Genomic DNA, 22,512 nt, shown 5'->3' on the forward strand with positions numbered 1-22,512 from the left:
CCAAACACACCTTTCTGACTTCTTGTATTTTACTATCCTGGTCAAAGTTTTAAAAAAGGGTTTTTTTGTTCATCAGAAAGCCTCTTTTATTTATGAGTACATATTTGCCCTGTGTTCTTCATAAGATTGGGACTGAAAAGAGAAACAATATACATCCAAATATAAAAAGATGGAATTTCACAATAGCGTCACTATCACTAGTAAAAAAATGAATGAGAAGTGACTTAAGTACCTCTAAATTTCAGAGATCTTATTTCACAGTTGCTCTTAAATAGATGGAACCAGACAATTAATTTATTTCCTACAAGCCCACATTTTCTTGAAATGAAGTCACAGTAATGTGCTAATATTACAAGCATTGGTCTCTGAGCTTGACTACAGAATTAAGCTGGAGAAGGATGTGGGGTCAGAAAGAGATGGTTTTAATGGGAACTCTTAGCAACAGTCAGTCTTCAGCACTGTCAAAATGACCAAATGAACACTGCCTGATACACTCTTCATTCTTCAAAACCTGGCATTTTGCAGAAGTATTGGCAACATCCATGTTTACAAAGTTGGCAGAAAACAAATGTTTATTTTTATCCTAGAATTGATCGTCACACAAAAAACTTAAAAAATGCAAATCATAATGACCTGTTGGTACTGCTGTTACAACCTTGCTGGTGTTCTGATTCCTTTCAAACCTCAACCAGTGCCCACCAGGGCTTTACATACAGACCAGGGAACTGGAAATTAATTTAGGCTGCTTCATTACACTAAGTGCCTCAAAACAGTTTCATACAGCATTTTGATGATCATAGGTAAACAGAAAAATAACTGAGCTTCCTAGTAAAGAGGAAACCAGACCACCTTTATTTCCACAGCAGTGAGGAGCTGAGGTTTTGGCTTCAGCCATGAGTATGATGTCCATGCTTCATGAATAAAGTTCAGAGGTGACTTCTTCCCCCATGTCCTCCCAGCTGCTCCCATTTCAGTCTGAGTTAGTCCTGTTGCAGTTAGTGAATTGTGCACTGGAGCCACAGGAGCAGATTTGGTAGCCAAATGCACCATACCATGGCAGTGTTACCCACCTGTACCTCCCCAATGCCATTTCCACCCCAGTGAGTGAGGCAAACAGCCCCTGCCCAGCTGCCCAATGTCCTCCCTGGCAGATCTCTTGACCACCACCCTCTGCTAGAGTCTGAAACATCTACTCTGTAGCACCCAATTCTTCTGCTTTTCATTGCCCTTTTCATTCCCAATCCTCCTCAGCAGCACTGAGCCTGCCCTCCACCTGTGTCAGCTCAGCAGCTTTAGCTCACTCCGACCTGAAAATGAAAACACTCCAACCAATCATGACTTAAGCAAAATGCCCGTGTGTATTATGTCAGTTACAGTTATGCAATGGCCAATATTAGTAAATTCGTAGCTAATTTTAAATTAAAACTCTGAAAAAAACAGCGACAAACAGTTCCATGGCACATACCATTCTTACCATGGGGATAATGCTTACCCTTTGTCCAAAGGGACAGTGGAAACAAGTATAAATATAGAAACTGTCTCAAAACTGCAAATCTAAGCCTATGTTAATGCTCTAAACCGTCACTGACTTCCACTAAAATTATTCAGATCCAAACATAAGCAATGATTTAGGACATCAATTTATAACGTAATGCTGGTGACCCTGTACCAGTCAGGCTGGATTGGTTTCTGTCCACAAAGCAAACTACAGAGTGGCAATATTTTATCGCTGGTTTTGCAAGAGCATTTCGTGTGTAAATCTGTTTTTTAAAACATAGATATGTGTGTGTGTGTATATATATATATCTATATACACACACATTTCCCCAAATTCAACTGTGGCTGAGTACTCCCCTCCCAGTTTTCAATAAATTTGAAAACAAATTAGATACCAAGCCCTTTCTGTTTGGATGCTTTGCTTTGTTTTTTTTCCAGCCTGAATGAGTCTACAAATATTTTCTTAATTATACAAGGCCAATGTTTCACTTTGCGAACATTGAAGATGAAGGAACACTTGAAGCTTCAGCACCAGAAGGAAAACAAGGAAGAGTGCAGAGGGTAGCTCCATTCGGAACCGCAGAGCTATAACAATTATTGTTCCAGTTTGATACAAGTAACCCATGAAGACTTTTATTCTAAGTAGTCCCATTGTTCCTGACAACCAAAGTGATTATGTGAGATTGGACCTTCAAGACCCTTGAGCTGATACAGTTTGTAATCCTGCAGAACAACACAAACCAGCTCCCCATAAGCACTGGAGAGTTAAGAATACTTGTAATCTCTTGCAAAATGTCATCTCAGTTTATTCAAAAGTTCACCTACTTCCTTAGAAAAAGGAGTCTATCATACTTGGAGTTTGTTCCTGTGGGTTTTTTGTTGCTGGAGTACTGAGTTCTTGACCTAAGGTTTGATTTATGTGTTAGGCCAAATGAGGGTAAGGAGAGAAGAGGAGCACCGTAATATTAACAGATTAATTCATATTACTTGTGATGACACTGATGATTTTTCCTGTTTGTCCCCCATCTCTCCTTACTATTCTCATTTCGCTGCCTTTTACGGTATTTCCAGAGTGCTGCCAACAGAGCTGTGAAAGTTCCTTCCTTTGAGAGAACAACATTGCTGATTTCCTCTAAGTCTTTGCTTCCATAGGAAGCAGATACCTGGCAGATTTGCAACGGAGTGCCAAATCAGCTATGGAAGTTCTGCACTGCTGTCTGTTTCTGAGAAAGCCGCAGAAGTTCTTCTCTGATTGCTTTGATAAGAGAGGCTGAGGAGTGACCTGGCTGGAGGTCCTCAGTGGAACTGGTGGTGTAGCAAAGGCCCTGGCCCTGCAGGCTGTTGTGTGGATGCTGAGCAGGTGCTGAGGGCTGCCTGGCTGAAGTCCTCGGCATCTGGAATACTGGTGAGGAGGAATATTCTTGGTGTCCATGCATATGCGTCTGGAAAAAGGGAGAAAGCGTTAGTGTACTTTCTGAATTCATATGGTTATCCCAGAAAAGACAGGAAAGCAAAAAGGCCAAGAACAGGGGGGGAAAGCAACATGGAGATGCTTTTATCTGCTGCAACAGTTTCTCTGTTACATGAATGAGTGATGTCTCTTATGGAGCACAAAACAACAAGTGTACACAAAATTGTTGGACAGCCTCAAGTTCAGAGATTTTCAGAAGTTTGACCTCTTTTCCAATCTGCAGTATGTTTAGGAACTGAAATGGAAGGAGGTAGGGGGAAACCCCACAGGACAGGAAATCAACACAATTGGTTTCTCTTTCCATCCAGTTCCATCGACTTCCTAAAAGACAGCAGGCAAATCACATTTTTCCCAGCTGTCATTTCCCATACTATTTACAAGCAGAGATACTACCACTTCCACCTTCCCCTTTCCTGCCTGCTTTGCCTGGTCAGCCTGTACACTTGTGAGGACCCTGTGACTGACCAGTGCCCAGGAAAACATGGTCAGCAGAAGAAGCAGCAGAAGAAAACTACTTGGATTTCAAAGACTAGATTTTTCTATACTCAGTGTCTATTTTACATATCTGAGAAACACTATCCCAGCTTAGGGACAATCATTGTTTCAGGGCAGAAAGGGGTTAATTCTGCCTTTGCTCAGTAACTTACATTTTCTAACAAAACAAGAGAGACAGACAACAGAAGCCTGAGTTTATGGCTTGTTTTTCTGCAGGAAAATCTGCTTACACTAAAACAAAGCACAGATTTACAGTACACTGGGTGACTACACCAACTCCCAGCATGGACACAAACAAGGTACATTTTGAAAAATCGAGATTCCAGCTGACAACTCTGAAGCAAGTGTTTCCTCTTGCCTCATATTGCTGAGGGCTGAGACAGCCAGAAGGAAACAATGGACACAAAGGACTCCAAGGCACAAGTGGGAGCAAAGCAACGAAATCCCCTCTCAGGGGAGCAGCAGTCAGACCAGCACAGCCACCACAAGATTGTGAGCTCTACCTTTCTCTGGGAATAAGCCTTAAGGAGTAGCAGAGAGAGCAGCCTGATGGGGGAAGAAAGGACAGCAAGGTCAGCTAGAAGAGGATTTGGGAGCGAGGGGAATGAAGACATTACAAAGCAGAGCCTGGGAAGGATATGGGGGACCTAGAGCAGTGTGCAGGGAACACAGAAAGGCATGGCAGCAAAGTCCTTAATGTCTCTCATAGTACAAATGAATAAAATTTAAGCCATTGTGCACAAAGTAGAACTAATAATAGATTCTGAGTCTCCTGTGCAGCTCACGTACAGCACTCCTCCTTTGTACAGTTAATTTTGGGAGACAGATTAAGGGGAAAAGAGGCTTTAATAGAAGAATGATAGGTAAAGGCTTTCCAAGTAACATCCTGTCTTATTTCTTATGAAAGAGAGGTGATTTCAGTAACAGAAAGGAATGAATGGGTCTCCTGATTGTTCAGAATTATTCATTTGGCAGTGAAACCTGAAGCTAATTCATACATGCAGTCTAGAGTTGGCAAACCTGACAAGTACTCTGTGGGTTTATAGAGAAGATATGACATAAAAAAATATTAAAAGGAAACACTCCTTGATACATGAGTCTTAACAGCAACCTAAATTATGTTCAGGTTACTCTCCCATTAAAAGGCACTATGTGATTCAGCTCCTATCTCACACTGCACTGAATTACCACCATAAAAATGGTTTCTTAAGGGAAGTTAGGAAGTCTGATGACCACAGTGGCTGTTTTTTACATTAAGTTTATAAAGGTTTTCTTAAATGTCTGAGAAAAAGAAAAGGGTGTGTTTCTGGGATTTCACATAGAGCATCAGAATTAAACAGGCCTGTGAAATTTCAATACCACATTGGTTTAGAGACCTAACCTCTACTGAACTACAGCAGCAAAATAACAAGAGCAGAAAAGCTGAAGTAATTTTTGCTGTTTTTTTACTTTTAAACTTCTTTACTAACAGAACCAAAGATATATTATATAACATTACGTATGCAAAAATATATAGTTTCATATAATATCTACAAATTTTATATTTTATCTAGAAATTTCTGTATCATTAACTGCAGTACAAAAATATTGACAAAAACTGCCATTACTGAATTGTGATACTGAATTGTGTCTAAAAATTGTGATTATTGAATCTTCTTTCTTAAGGAATGAAGATTTATGAGATGACATTGCAAATTTGTTAATCTCCACTTAACAACTGCTGAACTCTGGCCAATTTCAACTGAACTGCTTGTATAAATATATACACAGACATACATGTATGTATATAACAGATATATAAAATCCACAAAACCAGGTAGCTAACTAGACATAACCTTATTTGTTATAACCTTATTTCCTATCATTGAATCTGAAAGGTCAAGTTAGGCTGTGCTGGATCTCTTAGCCAGCATGGATCTCACAAGAGATATTTTGGGGGACATGAGAGACATAAGTTTGGTGAGATTTTTTAGAGACACCACAGTGGGCAGCTGAGTAGAAGAACAGTGAAAGGGCAGGAATATCTTTGGGGAAACACTGGAAAGCTGGAGAAGATTTGGGAGAACAGTGGAAAGCTCTAGGGCACTGAGATGGGTAGGAGGTGATGGGTAGCACTTGCTCAGGATTGTGTTTTGTCTCAGCTGAGGAAATGCTGTCATTCTCCTGGCTGCCCTGGGCCTTCTGGATGGAGAATTAAGGTGAATTGATGGCACCCTGAACACGGGGTTTGGGTTGGGAGGTACAAAAGAGAGGCCACATTCCAGCAGAAAATCAGGGATTGACTTCAGGAATAAAAGGGTGAGGATTCTGTGAGGAAAAGGGCTATTGCAGGAAGACAAATGTGGATCTCTCCCCAGTTTGTGGGCAAGAAGAATGCTCTAGATTCTAATCTTCCTAAATGCAGAGTTTAATTTTAGAAGCTTGCTCAGAATGAGGGAACAGTAAGACTGTTTGCAAAGGATCAGCTGAATAGTGCACCATAAGGAACCTGACCCTCATTAAGTAAAGTCTCAATTTCCAAAAGGAGGAAAGACAAATTTAGAGCTCTGTCCTAGTGAAAAAATCCTATCTGTGAAAGTAATTATTTAACTACAGAAAGCAACAAGACCAAGGCTTTTTTTTTTTTTTGTTGTGTTTAATGGGAAGAACCCTTTGCAAAAAAATAGCCAAAAAATTGCTCACAGGAAAAGTTCAGGCAATAGATAAGCTCTCCTACAACTGGATGACACCATACTCAGACAGGTCTTAGTTCATGATCTCCTCTTTTTGCCTTTTTTTAAATAACAAACTGAAAAAAGTCCCATTGCAGCAACACATGAACTGCAGCAACCAGTGAGCAACAAGCTCTGTCAAAGCCAAGGAAATCTTTAAACTGAGATGAACTAGAAGAAAGACATACTGGATTTAAATAACCTGAACAGAAACACACCTACAGATCTAGAAAAGCCATTTCCAGGAAAGAGAGACAAATGTAAAGAAAGGTCTGTAAATGGTAACCCAGAGATGTCTCTGAAAATGGAACAGGAGACACCAAGATCTCTCATGCAAGTGCTCTTTTCCATGTAAACTGAAATTAGGATCTTGCATTGAAATACCACAGTTTCAAGCACAGAGAGCACATTGAATTAGGGAAAGAGATCTTTTGGCTTTGACAGTTAAAGTTTTTGGATAGTATCAAGTAGTGCACCCAGTTCTCAAAAGCTTTATGCTGCTCGAGTTCTTTTGGAGTGGAGGCAGCTCAAATGCACCAAAATCTCAAGATAAGCCCATCCTGTTGCATTTCCTTTCTGCAAAGTGATGTCAAGGTCATGCAACACTGCAAAGCAACTTCAAGTACTGTGACCACACACTGTCCTAAGTTTGCAAAAGGAGGAGATCCTGCCTTCTTTCCACAAGGGAGAAACCAGAAAAAGAGAGTTTAAACTAAGAAGCAAAAGAAGAAGCATGAAGTCGTCACTCTCAAGAGTGCTGCAATAAACCTGTCACAGTTTGCAAGTACACCAAAGAGGGACTGGCAGCAGGCAAGTGTCTATCTACTATCTTCAACATCTGATTGAATCAGAAATGTCAACCTCTAGAAGCACCACTGCCAAGAGCATGAAATCACCACGGCTGCCTGGGCAACACTGGTAAAAAAAAATCTGTATTCATTTACCACCTCCTGCTGAGTTAGGCAAGGACAGTAACTTGTTTAGAAACACCTCTAATGTTATGTGCAAGGATGTACCTTTGTCTGCAGCCCTGACTCCTGCTGGTAGCACTGGTACAGGAGACAAAAGAACTATATGCATACAAAGGAGGATGGTAGCCTGGGACAATTTAATTCAGTGTTTTCCAATGATAATGATCTCAAAATACAGAGGCATATCTCAAAGAAGGAATGGAAAGCAGTATCCACCTCTGCTGGAGCTCAGAAGCAGAACTGGATGAACTGCAATTAATGGGTGAAGGCCTCAAGTGAGGAAAAAAAAAGGTTAGGGTAAAATGCGAGGAAGCAGTTAGAGAAGCAAAGGTGAAAGAACAGCAAGCAGAAGTCAGAAGAGCTAACAAGGATTTGAAGAGCAAAGCAAAGAATGTCAGAGAAGCAACTAAAAGTATTCCCGGGGCGGGGAAAAAGTTCCAAACAGTAATGCAAGAAAAAAATACCCAAACATATTGACTACTTTGGAAACTATGCAAAGGTGTAACACAGTACTCACTGCATCTCGCCTAGCACATTCATCCTCTCCACGGTACTGGGGCCACCCTGGTCCCCCTGGCTGGCCATGCCCTGCTCTGCCTGAGGGGATCTCCACTGGTTGACCTCCGATCCTGCTAGCAATTCCCACCTGAGTGAGGTGCTGTATCTGAGAACCTTAAAAGCAAATATTGGTTTTTTTTTTTTTCATCTTTACACACAGTCAAGTTTGCAGGGCAGACACATGATAACATAAAACTTTGTTGGAAGCAGAGGACAAGAAGAAAACGGAGCTCTGTTTCTGTGCAGTTAATAAAAACCAGCAGAAAGAAGGCTGTCAAGTGTGGAAAAAAGATGGAAAGGTTATGTGCATTTTGTGCAGTTGATGTGGGTGTGATGCATTTGATGGCACTGCACTGACAGAAGAAGCTGAGATACATGCATCTCCACCATGGACTACTCTTCATTCCAAAACCATGCCAGCCTTTCCAAACAGCACTTACTGAAGGCTCTGGCAATGCCTTCATGGCAATTACTCAGCAGTAAGAAAAGACATTTCCTCCTGTGGCTCAGCTTATTTGCATCACACTGGCAAGACCCTAACTCTGCAGACTGCCTCCTGTTCCATGGCTCTGAAGAATAAAATATTCTACTAAATTAAAGTGTGCTTCTCTCGGCTTTGCTTTGTGGTTAAATATTAAATGATGTTGTTAACTAACGAGAAGGTCAGAACATACTGGATCTCCTTCCAGCCTGAAAGCCAACCTCCTCCTTTTTCCTTTTCTTTCCCTTCCCTCCCACCTGCTGATTTCAAACATATGCAAGGATAGCTGCCACCATTAATTGCAAGAGACATGTAACAACATGCCAGCTTTCCTTCTTCGTGAATTCCCTCCCACAGGGAAATGTAATTTATATTTTTATTCTTAAAATTGCTAAAACAGTGTTTTATTATTCATAAGAAATGAAACACATTTAACCCAGAGATACATAAAACTGTGTGTATGTACAAAAAGGGAGGAAAAGACAAAAACAACAGTGTGATTTATGTGATGGACAGGTTAGATCACTTTCATATTTTCCTCTCAAAACCCCCCAATATTTGAGAAGTTTGATATTTACATGTAATTATGCTGAGGAACAGAAGCAAAACACATTAACTACCTCCAAACTTTAAAGCAGAATACATATGAACATTTAGAAGACAGTGTGAATCAGAGAATAAAACAACCACCATTAACCTGTAATAGTTACTACATTCCTACTATTGTCATTCATTTAACATTTACAGGGAGATGATAGCAACTATCAAAACTAGGCTTCTGACATAAGTATATGACCATATTTCCAGTCTTTTTCAAGGAAGAAAATATTTATCTGGGAGAAAATTAACTGTGACATTTGCACAGCAATACAATCTTTTATTCCTAGAAGTGTTTGCTGTTTAACTGCCACGTGATGTTAGCATCTTATTCATGATAGCACTGGTGACTGCTATGGAAATTATTTGAACCAAATCAGGGGAGGTGTTTTCATATGGGAGAGCAGCAATAGATAATATAATCTAAAACTAAGAGACACTGCTTTAATGCATACAATTCTACAAAGAGAAATGAGAAACATATATGTAGAAAAGTGTTAAAAATTTTTGCTATTTAGCATGCTGATTTGGGATGCACCAATTAGTTCATGTAGCATAAAAGGAGGAGTTTGAAATGGAAAGTTAGCATACATTGTACTCTCTAAAACAAGTCACCTTCCATTCTTAGAGAATGGGGTTTTGAGAAAATATGCTTTGTGATAACCAACACTTCTAAGATACTACAGAAGTGGCAAAGCACTGCCTTTTTCTGCAAGGTCCTAAGGAAATAAAGTTAACCTCACTTTGTGATAATTCTTTCTTTGGGCAACGAGGACAAGAACCACATATCACATGCAGCAGCTGGAGGAGAATAACACCTTAATGGTGACCTTGGTTTAAAAGCAGATACAGAAAAGGATCAGCTCTTTTACTGCATATTAACTCAAGTGAGGTGTACCTGCAGTGCTTCCAACTGGTCGTGGCCGTGCCACTGATGGCATTTCCTCGGAGTAGATCCCTCGGGAGGAATACTGAACCTCAGGGGGTGCCTGCTCTCCATGCATCAACTCTGCAGGCTGCAGAAAACCTGGCCCGAAGTTCTGCCTGTGGAAAAGGGTTAAAAGAAGTGAAATCCCTAAGCAGAAACAACAATGGAGGTGTACCTCATACTGCAGTTATTTATGATGCCTTTTAATGTGACTGTGAACTTCCATGTTTAAGAAACTATTCACATATTAAGAATGTATTTTATCAAAAATTTACACAAGTTTTTTTTCACATGTTGCAATCTCAGCGCAGAGAAAAAAATTCCACAGATCTTGAGATCTTGTTTTCCCCTTGGGGGAAGAAAGCATCTTCAATGAAAAAAACAATAAAAATAAAGAAAAGTAAGACTTCAGCAGTGATGTAGCTGACTCTAGTCAAGAGTTTCTGAGCACACAGTTTTGGTCTAAACCAAAACATACAAACTGCATTACATGTGTATTTCATGAACAATTATTACTTCATGAAGCATTCTGATAATTTTTCAGGAAGTTTTCAAAACTGTGCTCTTTAAGATCCATGAAAGGACTCAAAGCTGTCATTAGCACATACAAAGAAATGCAATGCATACTGAAATGAATGTTTCCTACAAATCAAGCTGGTGCTGGTAGTCACTGTTACATATTTGCTAAAAAGAGTTAACAGAAACTGTAATCATTCTAACCTCACTAATTGTGTGAGTGTAAATGAAGCAAAGTGACACAAACATCCAAACTCAGGCACATGGAATTACACAGAGAGCGGGTTAGGCATGAGTTTTGCATGCCTTTTACCTCAATAGCATCTGAGCCCTCTCAGGCTACAGACTGCAGTGTATCCCATTCCTCAAGACCTCAATTTTACACTACTTTGTTCTGCCACAAAATCCTTGACTGCATCTAACTCAGACTATTCTTGACTTGTGCTTTATTTGGAAAACTACCCACCTTTGTAACACAGCCAGAAAGAAAAGAAAGTTGACATAATAAATTGCCTAATGAAGCACAAACAAGTAATTGTAAATAAAAGTACCAGTTATTTGGCATTTAGTTACTAAATGGAGGAGGTTTAAGGGTTTCAAGCTGTAAAAATTCCATTGTGGAAACGCTAGAATTTTCCTGATTCCCTTACATACAATCCCCACCTGTCCACTCAGCAGATCCAGAGGAAGCTATTTCCAGCCACACCAGCTAGTTAAAAGAAATGCTTCAATGGGTAGGTAATGTTTAACAACATCACTTCTGTTATGTTAATCACTGTAATCAGTAGAGGATGTGATCATCTGGCCCTTTATGTCTGCAGTGTTGAGCTGGAAATTTGAAGCTGATGAATTACTGCAATTTTTTTATGTTGTCTAAAGAAAGTATTTTCTCAACATTGCTGCAAATGTATTCTTTTTGTGCCAATTTTTCAGAGGACAGAAGTAAATCCTTTATTGCTGATGTGTTTGCACTTGAAAGGTACACATTTAATAACCCTTCACCTTCTCAATCTTCTTTATAATAGATAGGTAGAGCTTCTCTTTCAAGTCAAAGATAAAACCAGGACACAGCTATACATCTGTATCCTCCAGGCTTTCCAGTGTTCCTTCCCATTCCCAGACTGAAACTCAGCTTCTGATTTTTGCACATCTAAAAAACCCCCAAAATGATCTGCTGTTATATAAGTCAGGAGATACCGCTCCAAAAATCAATTTTACACCACTAATCCCCTATAGCTAAGTACCTCTATCTCTGTTGCATGATGCAATATCCATTTTCTGGCCAAAGCTGTTCAGTGTGCCTTTATGTTTGCCTAGCTGTTATGTGACCTAGGTGTTTTACACTGAACTTTTTTCCCCAGCTTGGTTCCACCCCATTAAAGATGCTGATTGCATTATTACAAGAGAAGAGAACAGTATGCTCACCCAACTATTATTCCATGCAGTGGATATTTAAGCCAATGGACTATGACATTGATACATGCCACCCAATCACACTGACCTCAGGTTGTTTTTCCTCCTCTAACTGGTGTACTGCTTCCATCAATTTGTTTATCATTATCTTCAGATTTTGAGAAAAACTCCCACTGCACAACCATGACAACTCTTTCCTTGTTTTCTCTTGACCAAGCTTTAGGAAAATTTCTATTTTAATGAAAGCTTAGAGGAATTCTTTCTGTTAAGGTCAATGACTTTTCAGATTGTTAACTTAATCTGTCAGCACTGGCAAAGGCAGCATTCGAACTTTTAATCATGTTGCCATTAGCTTGCAATTTACATATATTCAGACTGCCTGTGCTAAAGAATGATAAACATTTGAACAAAAAATATGTTGTGAAGACACTATCTTGCTCAGGAGTGTTAACATGGACTACAGCACTTTCATGATTAATTTATCACGTCTTCCCTGAATATGTAACAGGCCAACAAAGACACAATCTCCTCAAAAACAAACAATTTGTTATGCTTTGCACTGGCAGTCTCAAAGCTCATAATCTTCAAGGCAACCTAAATTGCAAAAAGTACACCACATGTCATACTGTGCACCATTTCATGTGCGCTCCACTCACACTGAAACTGTCACCTCCAGCCAAGAACTAAGCAAGATGCTTAGAAACTCCTCCTTTTCTACTTGGTCTTTTCAAAATCAGGTAGCAGAACAATAAATATAGGAGAGTTCTTCATAGCCATTTTACCACCAAGTTTCCAAGGCAGTGACGATTTCAGGTGAAGTCTGATGGATGACATGAATAGCTGTGGGATTTCATCTCATATACTGAACTTTATGAACTTTAAGAAGGTAATGAGAGAGCAGCACAAGGCCAACATTGCACCAGCCTGGCTGCAGCAGCTTGGAGAGGGTGAGAAAAATCTGACCACAGTGACTATCATGACCCAAGAGTCCAACTTCACATGTGGCTAAAACACACCAACCAAATGTGAAATTAACAGTCACCTGGACAACTGTTTCCTTCCCTTTACGCAATTCTCCCACAGCAAGGGCAGGAGAAGATGGAAAATTCATTCTTCCCCTGATTTTATAATAATAGGGCTGCAAGGCAGACTTTCTCTGTGAGGGTCACTGTGCTCTGTCATTTGTTCTCAACTCGGTTAAAAATAGAAGGAATCTGTTAGTCATATGAAAGCTGTTGTGAGTGTTGCCCTGAGGATACAGAAACAAGATGAAAGCAAGAGTATTGGGAGAATTACATGCATCTGAGTAACTGTTTCAGGCTCTCCAAAAGCTCAAACTCAGTGGTTTACTGAATATTTGGAAGGATATCTCTATAGCTAAGGGGCTAGAAACACATTTCCTTTTAAACAGAGGCCTGGATTCCATACAGCATGCATATGTCATTTGTGCTGCATAAATAAATTACACAGACTGGATCTGGCCTCCTGTTACTTCTCATTTATACAGTACTTTGCATAATAATATACCAGTGCCAGTAAGAAATCTGAAGTAATTGCAAGGCAACTAATAAATGATAATTTTATCAGTAAAAAACTACCTTGGTAGGAGACCTGGTGCTGTCGGCGGAGTCATTCCAAATTCCATGTATCTCTGTCAGAAGAATGGAAAAAAACACCAAATTAAAATTAAAATGCATACCCTGGGAAGTCCATGGTCAGCCTTTTAAGTGATGAAGGGCAGAGATCTAAGCCTGTATGTATGACTTGATGGCAGCCATAAGAACTGAAGTTTTACAAACAAAGGAGCACAAGAAGATCTGGAATCACTGCTAGAGCAGGCTAGAGTCTCTTCTGAGTGATAACAGTCTTAACTTAAAAACCTTCCAGAAATACTTTTTCTCACTCGCAGAAGATCAAGAGTTGCTCCAATATCTACTTGGCTAAAAACTAAGCTTTGAATTTGGAAATCTCTTTTGACCTCAGACAGCATCAGACTGCAAGAGAGAGACCACAGGGCTCAGACTCAACAGAACTTGAGATGACCTAAAAGGTTATCCATGTGTCTCAGTGCTCCACCAAAAGCAAAAAATCATACACAGAAATACCTCTTTCCTATACCTCACTTCCTGAAAATATTTGGATATCCTGCTGAAAAATATATTCTTTATGAAATATATTCTTTTTCGTTGTCAAAATAGGAACTACCACACATATTAAAAAAAAAAGAGTTTTACTCTCGGACACGGCAAGACTGACCTGTGAAACATCCTCACTGAGAGGAACAGAAAAGTTATTGTAAAAGAAAACTCCTATTGTTGCCTTTATCAGCCTAGAAATGAAACTCAAGATAATTTTAGTCTAGGAGGTAATATAGAAGTGGATCTTTATTGATGCTGTAGGGGCAGTTATGGAAGAATATCCACAAAAACCCAACCCCATAGGGGTGAATACAGTTTGACAGGTTTTAGGAAATTAGCATCATTGATCAAAAGCACCAATTTGGAGGAGAAGTGGTGATGTGATTTCCCCCCCAGGTCAAGCCCCTTCTCTGGATCCCCCCAGCCCTGTCATTAGTTGGACTTGTTGATGACAGTGTCTCTTGGAGATTTTGTTCTCAACCTTAGCTCCCAGGAAGAAGCAAGATAGGAGAGGGAGGGCCTTGTAGCCCCCTTGGAGCTCTGCAGTGGCTTTGGTCTTTCTAGCTGAGGGACAGGCTAGGCAAAAGTACTGGGAAAGTTACAAATACATAAAAGAAAAAAGGCAAAAATCACTCCTGCATCACTATCTACTCTCGGGGTTGAGATGGGAAAAGTGAAAAGAAACCACACAGCTTAGAGAGCAAGTTCACCATCTTGTGACAGCCATGTCTGAATCCTCCTTGTTCCAGGAAAGCTCCACATTTGTGCTAAATCCTGACAGCAAGGCCACAACAACAGTGGCCATGGCTCAACAAGTGCTACCTCCCTGCTCAGAGACACCTCAAACCACATCCCTCACGCTAAATGTGTTGTTTGCTCCCCGAGCTGGCCCACGAGGTGACCCCACCGCGTGCCCTGGCTGCTCACCGGCTGTCCCGCGGTCACCCCGGGCGGAGCGGCGGTGGCGTTGGCCGCCTGGCTGCTGGGAGCCACCAGGGCGAAGGCATCATCCAGCAGCGAGTGCATGGTCTGCCTGGCCTCCTCGATGGACGGCTGGGGAGGGACGTACTGTGACACAGGGTGAGAGGGCAGCCCGGGGAACTTGCCCAGCTCTGCTGAGGATGATGTCTGCGGCTCGGGAGGCAGGTCTGGGTCAGACTGGAGCAAACAGAGAGAGGTGAAGGGCAGACATGGAGAGGATCTAACCAGCTTCAGCCTGAGCAATGCTGTCTTTGCCAGAACCACAGCAACCCTTACCCTCCCCACTTGTGCATGCACATACATATCAGTCCAAATAGCTCATTCAGTGTGATCTGAAGGACTCAGATCTCAGGTAAGGCAGCAGAGCTTTGTGCAGGAGTTACTCGGCTATAACAGAAATCTTGCATGATCTTCACGTAGTGAAGTCATGCAGAGAGCATTTCTCCACCCAGAAAAAGACTATCAGCTCCATCTACATCTTTCAGTTCTTTGCAGCTTTTGCAGTTCCAAGAAATTAATTCAGTCTTTAGCTTATAACTGACCACATCAGCAGTAACATTAAACAATTATCACCTCCTAGAAAAACACACAAAGGAAGCTGTTAAGGAACTAAGTGGTTACCTGCATGGAACTTGAACTTGGGTGCAGCACCTGAATGGGATTCATGTAAGTGCTTCATTGCAGCAATACCTTAGGCATGCATCATAATTACTACCTGGGATCTTACCACATGGGCTTATTGTTCATCAGTGAGAGGAAATTAAACGAGCTTTACAGCAGCAGACTTATTATCAGAGCTCATTCTTACCACTGCATGCAGACTGCAAAATCAGTGCTCAAGAGGCACAGGGCTCTACTTTATTAGGAACTTAGCATTCTGAGCAGTCTCACTGCAGATGCCAAAGGGGCTGAGCCTGCTGTGTGCCATGTCTTAATTAAACAGCTTCAGATGATAATTCATTCTACTGCAGCATGACATTAAAATCATTACACTCATGTTTGAAGGCGAAGGGAAACTGCAGAAATCGACAGAGTCACCTGACCGCATATGCAGCAAACAGTGAAATTCTGAAAATTATTAAAGCATCTTTAAAGATGAGAACTGTCCAGGGGCATCTAATATTAGCATTTGGCTTCATGAAATCTGCTTACAAGTGGTTAAATATGCCTAAATACTGTTTGTGACATGGATATGATTGAACAGAAGTATTCTCCAGCGTCTTTCTTTCTTAGATGTGAAACAAAATTAATTTTCAAGACGTTGCACTAGAATTGTTTCAAGTTACTGTAGTACAAAGACATGTTTCTCTTTCATTAATAATTAATTCCCACATTTGAAAGATGAGAAAACCTCTCACAAAAAGAACTGAGTCTTCCACTCTGTAAGAGCAAAGGATGAAATTTTCTGTAACACATGAATACATAACATCCAGCAAATTGGACTAGAGTGAAACTGTGTTCAAGATATTGTGGAACATGCCAAGCACACTTTCATGTGCATAACACAGTGACATTAATGAAAACAAGGCTTTGGTTCTTGGCCTCCATAATAGAAAGGAATACTTGGCAGAATTTTACTGCTTGATAATGACTGACTGTGAATCAAATCCTTACTTCCCTTTGATTTACATGCTAACAACATGACTGAAATTAACCACATCACACAGGCCACAAACAGAAAGCCAAGACCCTCCCAATGCCACAACTGTCATCATTATCAGAAGATTCCTGCCATTAAGAGACATACATACAATATATGCAGAATTATTGACTCCTGGAGGCCTTTTGTATGTCCCATCACTGTCAGTTGTGATTAACCTGTCCTTCTCAGCATCAATTGGGCTCCCATTGATCTGATGGCGACGGCGCTGCTTGGGAGAACGCTTGGCACGAGAACTTGACAGGGAGAAAACAAAAAGCAGAGAGAGAGACAAAGGTAACTGCATTTATTTTTGTAATTTCTCCTCTCATTCCACTCAAGGTTGAACTCCTCTGCCCATTTCCTCCTCCAAGTCATCCTTGTAGAAGCACTCACAGGGTGTCAGTGCTCCAGGAACAAAGTGCTGGTATTTATAAGCCCTAAACAGAACCCAGCGAAAACTTCCTCTGAAAATACAAGGCCAGGAAGCCAGGTCTGTGAGGCTGACAGATGTGCCTCATAACCTTTTATGTATTCCCCCTGGGTAATCTCATTGATTTGTGAATTTGCCTTTAGCATTCAGAATCTTCATGCTTTTCAGGTTGTTCAAGGTTTTCCTTATTTTGCATATTTCCACCCCCTGCTTTATAAAAATATTATTACTTGCTGGTTATATTACTTGCATATATATTGCTTGCAGGTTTCTTTTTTAGTGCTGATATTGCAATTTTGATCCCTCTACACCACACAAGAATTATTCAAACAAATGACAGAGCAGATACTAAATTGTTTTAAGGCTGTTTTCATACACTTGGGCTTATTTATCAAGCATTCACTGCTGAGAACTTGTAAAAAATAATTTGAAAACAAAACATAGTAGCATCTACTGAAATAAATAAAAATGTTTAGAACAACCCAATCCTTTTGGGAGGGTAGATAATTCAAATTCAACTAGCGATCAAAATGATTTTAAGCTCTGACAGCTAAGAAGTACAGTTTTGATGTATTTTGGGAAGCGAATGTAAAAGAAAATTGTTCTTTCCATCTTTGAAATGCCTACCTCTTCCTGGGCTCTATGAAGACAGTAGGCACACTGCCTCCAGGGTCTAGAATCTTGTCAATCTGCATCTGTGCCTTGCGATATATCCTGTGCTGCTCCTTGGAGTCAACCACCACCACGTCATCCACCACGGGAAACTCATAGTGCCCTTTGCGCTTGGCGCGGAGGCGAATCTTATTGCGGTGATGCTCGATCTCCGATTTGTGCCTCAGGGCTGTTTGGATCTTAAGGAAAGAGGAGAAAAAAACCCAAACCCACATTTTCTTCGGTTGTCTATTTTGCAAACTGGATTTTGCTGCTTTTCCATAAACCTCTCCTCCCCACCTCCCTGCCTGCCCCTGCCTCCATCCTCCCCCAAATCTCTGGAGGACTAAAATAAGTCACACAATTTACAAACACACTTTCTGTCCTGGGTATTTTGCAGTCTCCCCATTTTCTCCCCAGGTAGATGTACTATTATACACAACACGACTGCCAGCACAGCAGGTGCAATTAGAGGGAAGTGGCAGTTTGTTAACAAAAGGCAGGAGGAGCACAAAAAACTCCAGCTGTCTGCTAGAAGTGATATCACTCTGAAAAAATAAGACTAACCAGTCTGTAGTTAGCTATATTAGGCAAGCAGACATATATTTGATCAACAGTGTTTAAAATTTGTCACCCTTTCCCTTTAATGACCTTCATCATAAAAGGAGTAAGAACTTAAAGAGCAACAGAGCTCATAACTCAGCGCCTCTGCTGAGCAAGAGGGGCTGCCAAGAGCTGTACAGGAATGCAGGAGCAACACAAGGGCTCAGGTCCCCAGATGAACATGGCACTGTCAGCTCTACATCTTCTTGGAGGCTGACTTTTCATGCCTCTCTCCTACCTTTTTTCCAAATTTCACGCAGTGCATCTCGTTATCTGGGCAAAGCTACTGTAACACCACACTCTTCAAGTCCCAGTCCAACACACACTGAAATCATTCTTATCACTGGTAAATACTTGAGCACCAGGTCAGGTAGCAACAACTGCTCTGCCTGTGCTGGACTAGCTCTGGAACATATCTGCATCAGCAAATTGAGAACCAAATAAAATTTGATTTTTGTGTATTCTCTCATGACAATCCAAAAAAAAAAAAAAAGCATATACAGGACAAGTCAGACTTGCTCTTTATGTTTACAGTTAGAATTATATGTCTTCTGCCCATATAGATGGATTTCTGTTTTGTGGCTCCTCTTGCCTCTGTATCCTAGATATATGTATTTGCCTCTCTTCAGTAAGGCATTGAGAAACACAGACTTTTAACAAAGTTAAGGTACAGCAATCTTCCACTGTGAAAAGATGTTCTCTTACAGCCAGTACAAAACCAGGATGCAGGTATGTGGCACTGTCAGGCAGTGTCTGATGTGGTTTTACATAACCTTTCCTCATGCCTCAGGCAAGCTCATATTCTGCTTACAGTACTGTGAGCCTCAGAGAAAGCAGGAAGTTTTGTGTGTTTACTGTCAGGTGAACACATCAGAAGCTGCAAGCAATGAACTGTGCTGCAAATTCATACCCCAGAATGTTTTGAGATCATTTCTTTGTATAACCAACATCCTGAGTTCTGAAAAGTAAAAGAATAGTGTAGAATGACAAGCAAGGTGGGCCCCATGTTTCAACTCTCATACATAAATTAGCACAACTCTTGGTAAGTCTGACTGCAAAAGGATGCTAACACAAGCTATCCTGACCATCAGATCCTCTGTGTTTAAATTTTGGTTTAGGCATCTCTTAAAAACAGGTCAGATAATTTCTCTGGATGGAAATAGGATTACTCCTTGTCAAGATTTAACACCTCAGGAATTTACAAAGAACTCCTGACAACAAGAAACTGTACACTTTTCACTCCCCTCTTGGCTAGGCATACAGCCCTCCAAAAAACACTGTGAAAACACTTTAAAAATACCTCTTTATTAATTTTGTTGGTCTCTACCACTCGATCGGAGAGCACTGAGTTCTGCACTGGAGGTGCTGCCATGGGCTGCATGGCAATCAGCTGGATCTTGCTGGGGACACGTCTGCTGGCGTCTGAGGAACGGGACATCCTGTCCACGTGCTCAAAGATAGAGGCTGAGGAGTGCTGCTCGTTCCCACTGCTGCTCTGGGGAGGTCCTGAATAACCACAACCAGCACAGAGTGAAGCACTGCTGCCAGGGTTATCACAGTCAAACGTTAAGCTCTACAGATGCTGTGCTACAAAACTGTATCTTGTTTTCCATCTGTGTCTAATTTGCCCTACAGGCTTTCCAGTCGACTCACATTTCGTGTGCAACAAGTTTACCCCGCGGTTTGCAAATTATAAACATTTTCCCATTGTATTTCCAGAAGGTGAGCTGTCATTCTTTATTTCTGTAAATCAAGCTCTTGGCATTTGCAAACCCCCAAAATCTCAATCTACTTTACTCCATAAAAAGCTGTTTAAGTACATTCAGCTAATGATTCCTCTTATCGGTACTTAAGAAAATGCAAATTGCTCAAATGGGGGTTCAAAAAGCAATGAAAGATGTCTCAGTGCAAAATGCATTTTTTAAGTGGTAAGAGTGATATAAGAGCAAACAAAACAACCCCTAGAAATCCACACAAAGCACAAAGAATTCTACAGGCATATTACTGATTAAAGCTTTTAAACCAGATTTCTTCTCTGTGACAGGATAAATAGTTCACATAGTAATAAGCAAACTGCATAAATATTGTCATGTAATTGGTTAAAGAAGTTAAACCAACTCAAATACAATCAGCAAAAGACATTATAAAAACAAGTATGCACAGAAATGCAGCCCAGGTCCTGCCAACACTTAATTGCTTCAACAGAAATGTGTCATCTCCCTCAAAAGACTTGAAACCTACAGGATCACCCCAGTGATTTTTTGACAGAGAGAATAAGCATAATTTCTCATTTCAAAGTTCTTATATTACACTATTATTGATGTTTAGAAAATCTTCCTTATAAAGCTATCAGATGGCACTACATGAATGAAACTTTGATTTCAGACTGGTTCAGCTGAGTCTAAAAATTAACAGAGAGGTAATTAATACCCCAATACTGGTCAGATCATCTTGAGACAACAAGTCCATATAGGTCACACATCAGGATCAATGCTCATCACTGCTCCCTGAGTTGAAACTATTAATTGAACTGAAATGTCAGGAAGCTATGATTTTATTGTATCACTTATTTTATCACTAGATGTGTTAGACATTATCAAAGATGGTGTCAGCCATGTGTCAATACTGGCAAAGAAAAAAACACTAGCTCATGACAAAATGTTTGTGTTTCTTTGCAGGTAGTTTGTGTTTTTCTTGGGCTTCCAGTAAGACATTAATTCTAACAGTATCTCCAACTTGTTTACTCAAAGCTGGTTTCAGGACCAACAGCTGCCTTAGTTTTGCTTCTTTCACAGTGATGTTTTCCTCAATAACTTGAAAGAATTGGGAGGGAGAAATTAGAAAAATGTGCCGGATTACTATAATTTGTGTTACTGAGACTTTTTTCATACTTCAATAGCTCAAAAGCAATTTTGTTTTCTTAGATGACAAACTCTTCCATCCTTAAGACATAATTGCAGCTACTCCAACACCTCTATTCACATTTGTACTCAACTACCAGCTCTGGTTACTTACCCACTCTGTTTGCTCCTGACAACATAAAGGAAAAAGAAGAGACAACACAGTAATTATGACAAATAATTTAGCTAGAATGGCAACTGGAAAAAAACCCACAGCAGTAAGATGATTGCATTTACTTTTGAATGAAATGCATGAACTTGGCTCAAACTGCCAAATCTCAGCTGCACAAAAAGGGAACTGAATCTCCCATTCAGTAGAGAGCTCTCAGCAGACAGTGCCTCCAATTCTGAACGCTAAAAATAATCCCTATGATTTGCAAACTAGAGGCACCAAATGTTGAGAAATTAGTGCATTTTACTCAGTAAGGGCATGATAGATAGAAAGGACACATTTTACACAGTTTCCTTGCTGCCTTTACTGGGTAATTCAGATGTAGCAACACTTAACATTTCTACACCAAAATGAAATGTTAAACCTTACATGAAGTTTTAAGCCAAACAGAAAATGAAGAGATGAAAATGGAGTTCCCAGGTAAGACGGAATGGGAGAACACTAAACCAGAGCAACAGAATTGAAGTCAGAGAGGTTGGAGCAACTCAAACCCTCCTGAAATGTTTTATTAACTTCTCAAATATCTTAATATACATAAATGTATTTTAGGGTACCTCCAACAAAAACAGTGGCACTTTTACTGGAAGCAAGATGGTTCTTTATAAAAAAACACCAGTGTTATGAACATCTTAGCACTGAATTTTGATAGTTCTAAAGTTCAATCATGATGACTGAATTACAACTCATTTGTAAATGAGTTTACCAGAGAGGTAAAGCTTTTACCTCTCTGGTGTCTTTTTTTTCATCTCACTTTTTCAAAGTCACTGCGGTCTGAAGTCCTGCTGTGACCTCTACTGCCCATATAACTGTCTGCAATTCTGCTACCATGAGCCACACAATTAGACCTAACTGGAAAGGGTTTTTTTGGGGGGAGTGTGTGGGACAAAAGCAGGCAAGATTCATTCCTGCTAAGCCATTTGTTTCAAAAGCTTGCTGGAATGAAAGGAATGTGTAGCTCTTCAGTTTCAACAGAAGAAACGAAACCAAATAGGAAAGGATTTTCTGCGGCAAAAAGCAGAAAAAAATCAACAGCCAAAGATGAGCTTAGAAAAGTTACAGCACCAGAGTAACTCTTCAATCTGAGTTGAGCACTAGAGCATAGAAGGAGAAAAAAAGAGTAACAAACCCTTCTTCACTGCTCTGCGTGGTTTGCCCTCGTTTGCAACAGCTGATGGTCTTGCACTTTCTTCTCCTGTCTCTCTCCCGCTGGATTGTTCACTTGCTGTGGATTCAGCATCTGATGGTGAAATTCTGCCACAAATGTGAAAAAAACAAACAAACCAACATGTAACACAAGTCTGCAAAGGGGCATAGTTATCACATGCAAAGAATCCTGTGCTAAATGTCTTGTGAAGGC

At 40.4% G+C, this 22,512-nt stretch overlaps 1 protein-coding gene across 4 annotated transcripts in view; it reads right to left on the reverse strand.

Moving 5' to 3' along the window:
• Positions 1 to 401: 401 nt before the first annotated feature.
• KIAA1549 (KIAA1549 ortholog) overlaps positions 402 to 22,512 on the reverse strand; it is a 115,851-nt gene continuing 93,740 nt past the window's right edge. Inside the window, exons 12-21 of one of the 4 annotated variants that reach the window (XM_085049579.1) lie at positions 22,282 to 22,406; positions 19,384 to 19,589; positions 17,457 to 17,680; positions 16,509 to 16,653; positions 14,704 to 14,934; positions 13,237 to 13,289; positions 9,680 to 9,825; positions 7,663 to 7,817; positions 3,967 to 4,009; positions 2,806 to 2,939 (exon numbers count right to left, since the gene is read on the reverse strand). In XM_085049579.1, coding sequence (XP_084905705.1) covers positions 3,986 to 4,009; positions 7,663 to 7,817; positions 9,680 to 9,825; positions 13,237 to 13,289; positions 14,704 to 14,934; positions 16,509 to 16,653; positions 17,457 to 17,680; positions 19,384 to 19,589; positions 22,282 to 22,406 — 1,309 coding nt within the window. In that variant the 3' untranslated portion in view covers positions 2,806 to 2,939; positions 3,967 to 3,985. Of the gene's footprint in view, positions 2,940 to 3,966; positions 4,010 to 7,662; positions 7,818 to 9,679; positions 9,826 to 13,236; positions 13,290 to 14,703; positions 14,935 to 16,508; positions 16,654 to 17,456; positions 17,681 to 19,383; positions 19,590 to 22,281; positions 22,407 to 22,512 lie in introns of all 4 variants that reach the window. The other 3 variants (XM_085049578.1, XM_085049577.1, XM_085049580.1) reach the window with 3 other exon arrangements.

This window comes from Lichenostomus cassidix, chromosome 1Ab, assembly GCF_008360975.1.
Source record: "Lichenostomus cassidix isolate B80296 chromosome 1Ab, HeHo_3.0, whole genome shotgun sequence".
Classification (NCBI taxonomy): domain Eukaryota; kingdom Metazoa; phylum Chordata; class Aves; order Passeriformes; family Meliphagidae; genus Lichenostomus; species Lichenostomus cassidix.